A 14,502-nucleotide genomic window follows, 5' to 3' on the forward strand; every position below is an offset into this window, starting at 1 on the left:
ACCCTCTGGATTGTGGGTACTGTCTTCATTTCGTTTTTGTTGTCTCAAGTAGAGAGGTGGTCATTTGCCAAGTTTCACGTCCTGACCAATATCCAACAACATACACTGGGAACACCCGTGGGAAACAGAATGGGCAAACAGAGACTTCGGATCAGCAGCAATAATTGATCAGCCCATCGATCTGTATCGCACTCGAAGAGAATCTGTCTGGGCAAGCGACTCAATCCATGGGGTCATGCCCCAAGCAGAGAACAACCTGCATAAGGATGAGGAGAATTCTTAGTTTTAAGCACAGTGTGTTGTTATGAGTGCGCTCAAAGAGTCTTACAGTGCAGGAGACCATTCGGCCCATCAATACCACAATCCCACCCAGGCCTTGTTCCCTCTTACCCCATGCATTTACCCAGCTGGTCTCTCTGACACTAAGGGGCAATTTAGCACAGCCAATCCACCTAACCCACACATCTTTGGACGGTGGGAAGAAACCGGAGCACCTGGAGGAAACCCATGCATAAATGGGGAGAATGTGCAGACTCCACACAGACAGTGACCCGAGCCAGGAATCGAACCAGAGCCCCTGGCGCTGTGAGGCAGCAGTGCTCACCACTGTGCCGCCATGCCACCTTGACAGAACAGTGGAAGCACATTCAGTAGTACAGAGAACAGTACAGCACAGGAACAAGCCCTTTGGTCCAAAACGTTGTGCTGAACATGACAAAATATTAAACTAATCCCTTCTCCTGCCCTTGGTCCATTTCCCTTTATTCCTAAAAGCCCTTTAAATGCCCCTATCGTATCTGCCTCTACCACCATTCCTGGCAGTGTGTTCCAGACACCTACCACTCTCTAAAAAAATTACCCCTCACATCTCCTTTGAACTTACTGCCTCTCAGCTTAAGTGCATGTCCCGTATATTAGATACTTCGACTCTGGGAAAATGACACTGATTGTCAACCCTATCTGTGCCTTTCATAATTTTATAGTCTTCTATCAGGTCTCCCCTCAGCCTCCACCGCTCCAGAAAAAACAACCCGAGTTTGACCAGCTGCTCCTTCCCTCCAAGGCAGCATCCTGGTAAACCTCACCAACATTTACAGCTGCACCATAGAAAGATGCATCTTTGTGGTTGTATTACAGCTTGCTATGGCTCCTGCTCTCTTTACAAAAGACCATGAATGTAGCCCAATCCATCACGCAAACCATTGACTCTGTCTACACTTCCCACTGCCTCAGGAAAGCAGACAGCATAATCAAAGACCCCACATACCCTGGATGGGAAGAAGATACAAAAGTCTGAGATCACCTACCAATCGACTCAAGAACAACTTCTTCATGTTGCCAGACTTTTGAATGGACTTATCTCGTATTAAGTTGATCTTTCTCTACACCCTAGCTATGACTTTAACACTACGTTCTGCAAGCTCTCGTTTCCTTCTCAATGAAAAGTATGCTTTGTATAGCGTGCGAGAAACAATACTTTTCATTGTATAATACGTGACAATAATAAATCAAATCAAATCAAAGAACAGCTTCTTCCCTGATGCCAACAGACCTTTGAATGGATCTATCTTATATTAGGCCGAACTTTCTCTACACCCTAGCTACGAATGTGACACTACATTTTGCACCCTCTCCTTTCCTTCTCTATGAAGGATGGCAGGGTGATACAGCGGTTAGCACTGTTGCCTCACAGCACCAGGGACCTGGGTTCAATTCCCAGTCACTATCTGTGTGGAGTTTGCACGTTCTCCCCGTGTCTGCGCGGGTTTCCTCCCACGTTGCAAAGATGTGCGGGTTAGGTGGATTAGCCACTCAGTATCAGGGAGACTAGCTAGGGTAAATGGGGTTACAGGGATAGGATCTGGATGGGATCAGTGCAGACTCAATGGGCCAAATAGCCTCACGAGGCCTGTGGGGATTCTGTGATGAATGGTACGATTTGTCCGTAAAGCGCACGAGAAGCAGTACTTTTCACTGCATCCCAACATACGTGAGAATAATAAATTAAAATCTTCCCAGGCTGCGGTAACCATTGACCAAGGCAGTCAACACAGATGCTTGTTGCATCACCCCTTTCCCTCACGTTCACTCTGAGGCATGCAGGCACAGCGATCTGGAATGCCCCTGCGGACACAACAGGTCCCAGCGCATCAGGGAAAAGTCTGAGGGAACACCGGCTCCCACAACTCTGTTCAGGTGCTGCTTCCTGCGAGAGGATCACAAAGCAGTCAAGGCCCAGCCACACTTAAAAGCTAAACCACGGCCATCCTCACCAGACCCCGGCCTTCCAGAGGCACCGAGTCAGGCCGAGAAATTTTTATTTCACTTCAAAGTCCATCTATCGTGTTTACTTTCAAACAAATGATTCCCCGGGGGAGATTATAATCGGCAGCACTGCGATTACCCGAGAACTACACAAATTGACCGTCAGTTTGCCAGTCTGCTGGAGCTCAGGCCAAATTAGAAACATATATAGCAGTTACAGCACAGGCGTTTAGCCCATCTGGTCTACACTGCCCTTTCAGGCTCCGCACAAGCCTTCACCTTCTGACCCTCATTCATCTAACCCCACTCTCCTAACCTTCTAAATTTTAAGTCCAAAGATGTGCGGGTTAGGGTGGACTGGCCATGCTCTCTTGTTGTCAGCAGGGTAAGTGTGTGGGGTTACGTGGATAGGGCCTGGGTGGGATTGCTGTCAGTGCAGCCTCAATGGGCCGAATGGCCTCCTCCTGCACTGTAGGGATTCAGTGATTCCAAATCCATTCTCTCTTACATATTTGTTCAATGTCCTCTTAACCACCCCAGAGGGGATCAGTGGAAGGGTGCGTTTCTGAATGGAGGGCTGTGACAAGTGGCATTCCTCAGGGATCAGTGCTGGGACCTTTGCTGTTTGTAATATAATTGGTTTGAAGGAAAATGTAACTGGTTTGATTAGTAAGTTTGCAGATGACACAAGGGTTGGTGGAATTATGAATAGCGATGAGGACCATCAGAGGATACGGCAGGATATAGATCGGTTGGAGGATGGAGAGATGGTACATGGAGTTTAATCTGAACAAATGTGAGGTAATGCATTTTGGAAGGTCTAATTCAGATGGGAAATATACAGTAAATGGCAGAATCCTTTAGAGGATTGATAGGCAGAGGGATCTGGGTGTACAGGTACACAAGTCACTGAAAGTGGCAACGCAGGTGGAGAAGGTAGTCAAGAAGGCACACTGTATGCTTGCCTTCATTGGTCGGGACACTGAGTTTAAAAATTGGCAAGTCATGTTGCAGATTTATAGAACCTTAGTTAGGCCGCACTTGGAATATAGTGTTCAATTCTGGTCATCACACTACCAGAAGGATGTGGAGGCTTTGGAAAGGGTACAGAAAAGATTTACCAGGATGTTGCCTGGTATGGAGGGCATTAGCTATGAGGAGAGGTTGGAGAAACTTGGTTTGCTCTCACTGGAACGACGGAGGTTGAGGGGAGACCTGATAGAAGTCTACAAGATTATGAGAGGCATGGACAGAGTGGATAGTCAGAAGCTTTCTCCCAGAATGGAAGAGTCAATTACTAGGGGGCACAGGTTTAAGGTGCGAGCGGCAAGGTTGAAAGGAGATGTACGAGGCAAGCTTTTTTTACACAGAGGGTGCCTGGAACTCGCTATGGGGAAGGTAGTGGAACAGATACAATGCTGAGTTTTAAGGGGCGTCTTGACAAATGCACAAATAGGCTGGGAATTGAAGGATATGGTCTCCGGAAGAGTAGGGGGTTTAGTTCAGTCGGACAGCATGGTCAGTACAGGATTAGAGTGCCGAAGGGCCTATTCCTGTGTCACCCCTTTTTTTGAGGGAGAATTTAGCACGGCCAATGCACCAAACCAGCAGGTCTACTGGACTGTGGGAGGAAACCGGAGCACCCAGGAGAAACCCATGCAGACATGGGGAAAACGTGCAGACTTCACACTTATTTTGCTGGTCTAATGAAGATACAGTTTAAACCACATTATACGTGTCTGGACATATCTGATAGGCAAGCACGAGGAGTGTGATGGAAAAGTTCCCACTTGCCTTGATGGGCACAGCTCCAACAACACTCAAGCAGCTCGACACTGTCCAAAACAAAGCAGCCTGCCTGATTGGAACCCCATGCACACCCTAAACATTCATTCCCTCCAGCACCAATGCACAGTGGCAGCAATACGCACCACCTATAAAATGCATTGCAGCAGCTCCTCCAACAACACCTTCCAAAACATGACCTCGACCATCTAGTGAAGGAAAAAGACAGCAGGTGTTCCAAAATGGGAACACCACCGCTTGCAAGTCTTAAACCACTTCAACTCAAATATAACTTTCTCTGTATCTCACCCCATGCTGTATCTGTCCTGGGACTAGTTGAGGGGGACAGTGTAGAGGGAGCTTTACTCTGTATCTAACCCCATGCTGTACCTGTCCTGGGAGTGTTTGATGGGGACAGTGTAGAGGGAGCTTTACTCTGTATCTAACCCCGTGCTGTACCTGTCCTGGGAGTGTTTGATGGGGACAGTGTAGAGGGAGCTTTACTCTGTATCTAACCCTGTGCTGTACCTGTCCTGGGAGTGTTTGATGGGGGACAGAGTAGAGGGAGCTTTACTCTGTATCTAACCCCGTGCTGGCCCTGTCCTGGGAGTGTTTGATGGTGGACAGTGTAGAGGGAGCTTTACTCTGTATCTAACCCCGTGCTGGCCCTGTCCTGGGAGTGTTTGATGGGGGACAGTGTAGAGGGAGCTTTACTCTGTATCTAACCCCGTGCTGTACCTGTCCTGGGAGTGTTTGATGGGGGACAGTGTAGAGGGAGACTTACTCTGTATCTAACCCTGTGCTGGCCCTGTCCTGGGAGTGTTCAAGAGCAGAACAGAATCCCAAGAGTAGCTGGTGCTTCATTCACTCCACACACTGACTTCCTGAGTGGTCCAGAGTGGTCCAACAGTCCAACACAACACGGCATGGAAACAAAATAGTGGAGAAACAAAGCCACTCACCCTCTTCACTCTGCTGGTTGGGCGTGGAGTCTGATTCTGATGATGAAGCAACCTCCTTCAGCCATTTTTTCCTCTTCTTCGGAGGGGGCTCAGCCTTGGCTTTGGACGGTCTCTGTTTGGGTTTCGAAGCTGGGCGTGCTGGTGGCTCCGGTTTCACTACCACGGGTACCCGATTTGGAGTGGTCTTCGTCTGGCTCTGCCGCCTATAGTGCCAAGCACCACAAGTTAGCACCAGCGGAGGTAATAGAACATAGAACATAGAACACTACAGCACAAACAGGCCCTTCGGCCCACGAGTTGCGCCAATCACATCAACACCTATCTATAACCCCCAATCCCATAAAACCCCATATACTCATCCAGAAGTCTTTTAAAAGACCCCAGCAAGTTCGCCTCCACCACCACTGACGGCAGCCGATTCCATTCACTCACCACCCTCTGAGTGAAAAACTTACCCCTAACATCACTTCTGTACTTTCCTCCCCGCACCTTAAACCTGTGTCCTCTCGTAGCAACCATTTCAACCCGGGGAAATAGCCTCTGAGAGTCCACCCTATCTATTCCTCTCAACATTTTATAAACCTCTATCAGGTCGCCTCTCAACCTTCGTCTCTCCAGGGAAAAGAGACCCAGTTCCCTCAACCTAACTTCATAAGGTATGCCTCCCAGTCCAGGCAACATCCTTGTAAATCTCCTCTGTACCCTTTCAATAGCTTCTACGTCTTTCCTATAGTGAGGCGACCAGAACTGCGCACAGTACTCCAAATGAGGCCTGACAAGGGTCTTATAAAGTTGCAGCATTACCTCCTGACTCCTAAACTCAATCCCTCGATTAATGAAGGCCAGTACACCATATGCCTTCTTGACCACCTCTTCCACCTGCGAGGCCGATTTAAGAGTCCTGTGGACCCGGGCCCCAAGATCCTTCTGCTCCTCAACACTACCAAGACTCTTGCCCTTGATAGTGTACTCATTCATCCCGTTGGTTCTGCCAAAATGGACGACTACGCATTTATCCACGTTGAAGTCCATCTGCCACTTCTCCGCCCAGTCCTGCATCCTATTTATGTCCTGCTGCAACTTTTGCCATCCTTCCAGACCATCCACAACACCACCGACCTTCGTGTCATCATAATGGTACACTGCAGGTAGAGTCTCCCTCCCCCAGCAGGGCAAAACGCATAGCGGGCCGGAATTCTCCCATCCCGCCCGCCACTGAAATTTTAGCGGGCGGGTTGCGGAGAATGTGAAACCCCATTGACGGTCGGGTGGGAACTTCCGGCTTTTAGACCAGCGCATCCGGAGAATTCCACCCGTGATCTCAGCCAGGGTGTTGGGGAGGCAGGATGAAGGGGCTTCACTTCTCAGCCTCTCTGAGCTAGACCCACACCAGGGCTTGAGTACAGAAACCGAGGCTGGCACTCCAACGTAGCCCAAGCGATTGCTGCCCTGTCAGAGGTGCCATCATTGGGTTAAAACAGGCCCTCATCTGCCTGCTACGGTGTCTGTAAGAAGACACAGGAGAAGAGCAGGGGAGTTTTCTCCGATGTCTGAACAACGTCTATTAAAGAATCCTAGAATCCCTGCAGTGCATTCGGCCCATCTAGTCTGCAGTGATTCTCCGACAAAGCATCATACCCAGGCCCGTCCCCTGCCCTATTCCTATAACTTAAACATCTTTGGACACCAAGGGGGCAATTTAGCATGGCCAATCCACCTAACCTGCATGTCTTTGGACACTAATGGGGCAATTTAGCATGGCCAATCCACCTAACCCACACACCTTTGGACTGTGGGAGGAAGCCCACGCAGACACGGAGAGAACGTGCAAAGTCCACACGTACAGTGACCCAAACCAGGAATCGAACCCGGGTCCCTAGCGCTATGAGGCAGCACTGCCTCCACTGTGCCTCCGTGCCGCTCCACTAGCCCTCAATCAAAATTGCAGAAACAAATTATCTGGTCGTTACTGCATTGCTATTTGCGGGATCTTGCTGTGAACAAATTAGCTGCTGCGTTTCCTACATTACAACAGTGACTACACTTCAAAAAGTACTTCATTGACTGTAAAGAGCTTTGAGATGTCAGGGTGGCCTTGCAAAATGCTGTAGAGATTCAGTTAATTTTTCTTCCTCACAGAGGCAAGGTCAGCAAGGGTCCCCTCTTTTAAAGGGGTGACTAGAATGTGTGGCCTGGCCACTCCAATTAAGGTCCCATGGCGTGACCCTCTCAGACTCTGATCAAGGCCATTAACTCCCACATGATCTTGTAGGCCTAGTGACCATGAGGGGTCTACCATCCACAGACCCGTTACTGTTTCCAAACAATCTTATAACCGTTCTTTTTAAAGGAGGAAGCATGAAAAACTGCCAAGCCAAGCGTGATGTGATGCCTGTACCTCAAAGATTGCTGCGGCCTGTGCCAAGGTTTCTTGGAGCAAACACGGACGTAGTCCTTCTTGTTGACGTTCTCCAGGAACTTGACGTAGAGCCGCTGGTATTCATTCTTCGCATGGCCAAAGTACCCAAGATACTGGAACAGGAAATGACAGAACATTAGGCCTGGGAACCTGCCTGTTGCTTAGTAACTGTCAATGGAAGGATGTTTGAATGGACACCCAACACCACCTCATGGTGTGCAGTGTCTACAGTTATTTGGAGGGGTGAAGGGCCTGGAACCAATTTTGGAAAATTACCAAACAGTAGGACTGACAGCATCAGCGGAGAGAGCAGAACTAATGCTCTGGGGGACATGGGTTCAAATCCCACCATGGCAGCTGGTGGAATTTAAATTCGATTAATAAATTCCCATTCGTAATGGTGATCACGAAATGATCAATTGTTGGAAAAGCCCACCCCTTTCATCAAAGCTCTATCGAGAAGGAAATCTGCCATCCTTACCCGGTCTGGCCTATGTGTGACTCCAGACCCACTCCAGAAGATGGTGGCCTAGTGGTATTATCGCTAGACTATTAACCTAGAAACTCAGCGAATGTTCTGGGGACCGAAGTTCGAATCCTGCCACGGCAGATGATAGAATTTGAATTCAATACAAAGAAATCTGAAATTAAGAATCCACTGGTGACCATGAAACCATTATTGATTGTTGGAAAAACTCATCTGGTTCACTAATGCCCTTTAGGGAAGGAAATCTGCCGTCTGTACCCGGTCTGGTCTACATGCGGCTCCAGACCCACAGCAATGTGGTTGACTCTCAACTGCCGCTGTGATATGACCTAGTAAGCTCTTGAGTTCAAGGGCAATTAGGGATATCAGTGACATCCCCACCCTGTGAAAGAATAATCAAAAGAAAAAAAAAGTTCTTTGACTGCAACCTGCTTCCAAGTATCTTTGGCTACATTTGTTTTTAAAAGAAAGAAGAATTATTCTTCAGAATGTGGCATTTATTGCCCATCGCAAGTTGCCTTGTGGTAGCTGTGTGGTTTGTGAGACAGGCGAGGCTCAGATGGTAACACTCAATCCCTAAGTCAGGAGGTGACAGGTTCAAGTCCCTGTCTAGAGGCTGGAGTACAAAGATCTAGGCTGAAACCACCACTGCAGAACTTGCACTGGCGTCTTTGGGATGAGATCATGGAATCTCTTTTAGTTAATTTATTCATGAGATGTGGACATTGTTGGCTGGGCCCATCTCTAATTGTCCTTGAACAGAGGGCAGTTAAGAGTCAACCACATTGCTGTGGATCTGGAGTCAGATGTAGGCCAGGTAAGGATTTCTTTCTTTAAAAGGGACATTAGTGAAACAGATGGGTTTTTACAACAATCCACGTCAACATTAGACTTTTAATTCTAGATTTTTACTGAATTCAAATTTCACTATTTGACGAGGTGAGATTTGAATCTGGGTCCTCAGAGCGTTACCCTGGGCCTTTGGATTACTAGTCCGGTGAAAATACCACTACGCCATTGCTTCCCCACATAGAATCCCTATAGTGTAGAAAGAGGCCATTCTGCATATCACATCTGCACCAACTCTCTGATACAGCATATTACCCATATCCTACCTCCCCAATGCCCTTTCCCTATAACACCCTGCGTTTACCCTGCTAATCCCCCTAACCCAAACATCTTTGATGTGGAGGTGCCGGCATTGGACTGGGGTGGCACAGTAAGAAGCCTCACAACACCAGGTTCAAGTCCAACAGGTTTAGTTGGAATCACGAGCTTTCAGAGCGCTGCTTCTTCATCAGGTGAGTCTCCTTCATCAGGTCAGTAGCCACTCACCTGACGAAGGAGCAGTGCTCCAACAGCTCGTGATTCCAGATAAGCCTGTTGGACTTGAACCTGGTGTTGTGAGACTTCTTACTGTGTCCACACATCTTTGGACGCTAAGGGCCAATTTAGCATGGCCAATCCCCCTAACCCACACGCCTTTGGACTGTGGGAGGAAACCGGAGCATCTGGCGGAAACCCACGCAGACATGTGGAGAACATGCAGGCTACACAACCAAGGCTGGAATCGAACCTGGGTCCTTGGCACCATGAGGGCAACAGTGCTAACCACTGCGCCATGGTATTAAACCACACTCTCTGGTGAGCACTCCCCTGTGGTGCCCTACTTTGAAAATAAGCGGTGGAGTCCTGGTTAATGTCGATTGCCCATTCAATATCTTAATAATGAGGAAGAACGTTCTTGCTCTCGAGGGAGTGCAGCGAAGGTTTACCAGGCTGATTCCAGGGATGGCGGGACTGATATATGAGGCGAGATGGACTAGGTTAGCACTGTTTTCACTGGAGTTCAGACAAATGAAGGGGGATCTCATAGAGACTTATAAAATTCTAATAGGACTAGACAAGGTAGATGCAGGGAGGATATTCCCGATGGTGGGGGAGTCCAAAACTAGGGGTCACAGCCTGAGGATTCAGGGTAGACCATTTAGGATGGAGGTGAGGAGACATTTCTTCACCCAAAGAGTGGTGAGCCTGTGGAATTCATCACCACAGGAAGAAGTTGATGGCAAAACCTTGAATGTATTCAAGAGGTGGCTAGATGTAGCACTTAGAGCCAACGGGATCAAGGGTTATGGGGTGAAAGCAGGATTAGACATTTGAGTTGGATGATCAGCCATGATCGTAATGAATGGCTCGAAGGATCAAATGGCCTATTCCTGCTCCTATCTTCAATGTTTAATAACAAGATTATCCAGTCCTGTCACATTGCTGCTTTTTGTGGGAGTTTGCTGTGCGTACATTGGCTGCCATGTTTCCAATATTATGAAGGCAACTGCACTCTGAAAGTATTTTTTTTGTTGGCACTTGGGGACATGCTGAGGTCAGGCAAGGCGCTATATAAATGCAAGCTTTTTCTTCCTCCCCTTCCCGGTGCTCTTACTTTGCTGGTTGCGCAGAACTGCCGTTGTCCGTCTCTGATCTCCGGGGTGAATTTCTGTAGCAAGGCTTTCTGGACTCGCCAGATGGGAGGAGGTTCCCGTCCCGCCTGCATGGCAAGCTGTGGGGAAAAAAAACAGCAACACAAGGCAGCATCAATCGCTGTTCAGGCGCAAGGGATCCCATGTACATGTAGTCCTGTTTGCTTCAAAATCTCATTTTAAGATATCTCTGCCCATGTACACATTACATTTGTAAGGATTAACTACGCTACACTTTACAACTGTACCTACCTTAACTACATAAAAGAATCAGAAGGCATGCTGGGTTAGCTAGAAATTGACTGCATTCCTGAAGGGTACACAATGCAGGCAAACAACAGCATAACAGCAGCTGCAGAGACTGTTTTTCTAGACAGAGACAGCATGCGAAAAACACTTCCAATAACAAGATAAGAGTTGAAATATATTTGGGTTTAGACTGTCCAATTACGTGTTCAAGTTCAGTTCAGTTTAGATTCGTAGAAACTCTATAGTACTGGAGGCAGCCATCCAGCCCATTGTGTCTGCACTGACCACAATCCCACCCAGGTCCTATCCCCATCACCCCACATATTCACTCCGCTCAACCCTCTATCCTACCCATCTCCTGACACTAAGGGGCAATTTAGCACAGCCAATCAACCTAACCAGCACATCGTTGGAATGTGGGAGGAAACCGGAGCACCCGGAAGAAACCCACGCAGACACGGGGAGAATGTGCAGACTCCGCACAGACAGTGACCGAAGCCAGGAATCGAATCTGGGTCCCTGACGCTGTGAGGCAGCAGTGCTAAGCACTGTGCCACCATTGGGTTAAAAATTATGTCCCTGGCCCAGCAACAACTGGAGCTTAAATTTCTCATCTGTCTTCATATCCCTTCCCCCTCCCTCTCTGCAATCTCTCCCAGACTATCACTTTGAGTCATTGGCAACGCCTCATTCATGTCACTTTGCAGATGCATAAGTTGACGTTGCCACACCATTGACAGTCAATCCACACCCTAAGCTTCTCTGCCTCTAAATTGTTCTTCAAGGTAGTTCCCCTTTGACCACACTTAGCGCCATTTGTCCTCATAATTCCTTCGGTGTCTGCTGCCCATCTTAGAAACCCTACAGATCAAAGGCGGCCATTCGAGCCTGCATCGATCACAATCCCACCTAGGTCCTATCCTGTAACCCCATGCACTTACCTTAGCTAGTCCCAATGACACCATGGGGCAATTTAGCATGGCAAATCCACCGAACCTGCACATCTTTGGACTGTGGGTAGAAACCAGAGCACCTGGGAGGAAACCCACGCAGACACAGGCAGAATGTGCAGACTCCACACAGGACAGTGACACAAGCTCGTGATTGAACCCGGGTCCCTGGCACTGTGAGGCAGCAGTGCTAACAACCGTGCCGTCCTTGGGGACACTTTTTCCCGGGTTAAGGGCACACGCTGCTGTTTAACCAGGAGGTTTTCTTTTACCTTGAGTGCCTTGATGTCATCGATTTTCACGACGAACTCGTCGCGTTCCCGGAACACCCCTTCACCGCCGCTCTCTTCATCGTCTTCATCCGTCTCCCCGGAGATGGCGACTGACTCCTGCTTCTTGGCCAAATGCAGAGGCCTGTGCCAGGGCTTCTTGGAGCAGATACGCACGTAGTCCTTCTTGTCCACATTCTCCAGAAACTTCACGTAGAGACGCTGGTAGTTGGTCTTCACCTCATCCGGATACTCGATGTACTAGTGGGGGAGAGGAGGAGAACGTTTTGGCCATTTTCAAAATGAGCTCACCGCGGCAACGGGAAAGACAATAACGCAACTGTCACCTCCCAAAACCCCAGAGCTCCTCTGCAACCGTCAATGGCAAGGGCAGCAGGTGCGTAGGAACACGCCTCCCAGTGTGCTGGGGCAAGCGTGAGGGAGAGGGGGCAAGCAGGGTCGAGAGCCAGGGGGCGAGGGGGCGGGGGGAGGTGAGCGAGCGAGGTGGGGGAGGCGGGAGCAAGTGCATGGGGTGGAGGGCAAACGTAAGCTCGAGGGATAAGCTTACCTGACCGCTGGAGGAGAAGTGGCGCTGGCCATCTCGCACCTCGGGTATAAACTGCTGCAGCGAGGCTTTCTGGACCCGCCAGATTGGCGGAGGTTCGCTTCCCGCCTGCATGGCGAGCTGTGAAACAGGAGGTAGATCCAGCAGTTAGCCACATCAAAAATCAGGCAAGTGACATCAAACTCCACGCAACAGACAAAGCCCTCCATATGACTGATACTGGTGTTGTGTACTGCGTTTGTAGGATAACAGAATGTGAAGTTTTAGCGTGTAGGGTTAGGCGAAAGTAACAACAGGTTTATTGAAGAGCTGCTAACACTACACACGACAGGGCAAAAGCAGACAATGACACCATGGACTCTACACCAGACTAGACTCAAAGTGCAGCAACAGTCTCACATATATAATGATTGGATCATAAAATGATTCAGGACAGGAACAGGCCATTCAGCCCTTCAAAGCTATGCTGGCAAGAGCAGCACAGTAGCACAATGGTTTAGCACTGCTGCCTCACGGCGCCAGGGACCCAGGTTCAATTCCCGGCTTGGGTCACTGTCTGCGTGGAGTCTGCACATTCTTCCCGTGTCTGCATGGGTTTCCTCTGAGCACTCCGGCTTCCTCCCACAGTCCGAAAATGGCTGGTTAGGTGGATTGGCCATGCTAAATTCTCCTTCGGTATACCCAAACAGGCGCCAGAGTGCAGCGACTAGGGGATTTTCACAGTAGCTTCATTGCAGTGTTAATTTAAGTCTACTTAAGACACCAATAGATGAACTTTCAACTTTCCAATTAGTCCACACTCCGATCCACATAATACTCATTGCAATTTTATTTCTAACCACCAGGTGTCGCAGGGCAGGTATTGGTGATTAACGTCACTGGGCTGGTAATAGGACACATGGGTTCATATCCCTGCCATGGCAGCTGGTGGAATTTAAATTCAATTGATCAGACATGGAATTGGAAACCTGTCTATTTTTAAAAAAGTTTATTTATTAGTCACAAGTCAGCTTACATTAACACTGCAATGAAATGACTGAAAATCCCCCAGTCGCCACACTCCAGCACCTGTTCGGGTACACTGAGGGAGAATTTATCATGGCCAATGCACTCTAACCAGCGGACTGTGGGAGGAAACCGGAGCCCCCGGAGGAAACCCATGCAGACACGGGGAGAACGTGCAGACTCCACACAGATGGTGACCCTAGCCAGGAATCGAACCCGGGTCCCTGACGCTGTGAGGCAGCAGTGCTAACCACTGTGCCACCGTGCTGCTCCAAATTTGCAACATTGACTATGAAACTAATCCTCAAATCACTGTTAAACAAAAACCCATCTGGTTCATGTCCTTGGGGGAAGGAAATCTGCTGTCCTTACCCGGTTTGGCCTACATGTGACTCCAGAGCCACAGACTCCTCACTGCCCTCTGAGTTGGCTTAGCAAGCCATTCCATTCAAAGACAATTAGAAATGAGCATCAAATGCTCATCTTGCCAACAATGACCAAATCCCAAAGAATTTTTAAAAAATTATGACATTTGATGGACTCCTGGGATGGCAGGTCTGTCAAATGAGGAGAGACTAAGTCGGTTAGGATTGTATTCACTGGAGTTTAGAAGAGTGAGGGGGTTTCTCAGTGAAACTTATAAAATTCTAACAGGGTTTTCATTTGTTTTTATTCCAATTCGATCCAATCAAGTCCAATTCGGGGTCTCAACAAGTTGAGACATTCCCGATCCAAGCTGACAAGACAGGGCTCGATCTAAATGATCCAAGCTGATCGGAGCAGGCATAGCTCCCCCTCCAAGGCTTGATCTCATTTGCATCTTAGCCAAAAGGCCGAGATACCGCTTTTAAAAATTGCTTCAAATGAAGCTAAGACGTAACCTAATGACTTAAACCAAGCACCGCATGTCAATACTACACTTGATCTTAGCCAAAAGGCCAAGAAGTGGGTAGATTCAGAAAGAATGTTCCCGATGATGGGGAGTCCAAACACTGGGGCAGAGTTTGAGGGTAAGGGGGAAACCTGAGGTGAGGAGAAATTTCTTCAGCCAGAGAGAGTGGTGAAT

General features: G+C 48.6%; 1 protein-coding gene across 3 annotated transcripts in view; it reads right to left on the minus strand.

Annotated features, from left to right (window-relative positions):
• LOC145361592 (proline-rich protein 12-like) overlaps positions 1 to 14,502 on the minus strand; it is a 73,716-nt gene that overhangs the window by 11,500 nt on the left and 47,714 nt on the right. For 2 of the 3 annotated variants that reach the window (XM_080217438.1, XM_080217439.1), the window contains exons 7-11: positions 12,435 to 12,551; positions 11,870 to 12,127; positions 10,362 to 10,478; positions 7,411 to 7,544; positions 5,013 to 5,215 (exon numbers count right to left, since the gene is read on the minus strand). In XM_080217438.1, coding sequence (XP_080073564.1) covers positions 5,013 to 5,215; positions 7,411 to 7,544; positions 10,362 to 10,478; positions 11,870 to 12,127; positions 12,435 to 12,551 — 829 coding nt within the window. The remainder of the gene's footprint in view (positions 1 to 5,012; positions 5,216 to 7,410; positions 7,545 to 10,361; positions 10,479 to 11,869; positions 12,128 to 12,434; positions 12,552 to 14,502) is intronic. The other variant, XM_080217440.1, reaches the window with a different exon arrangement.

Source organism: Carcharhinus amblyrhynchos, chromosome 35 (genome assembly GCF_965287045.1).
Source record: "Carcharhinus amblyrhynchos chromosome 35, sCarAmb.v2.hapA, whole genome shotgun sequence".
Lineage (NCBI taxonomy): Eukaryota > Metazoa > Chordata > Chondrichthyes > Carcharhiniformes > Carcharhinidae > Carcharhinus > Carcharhinus amblyrhynchos.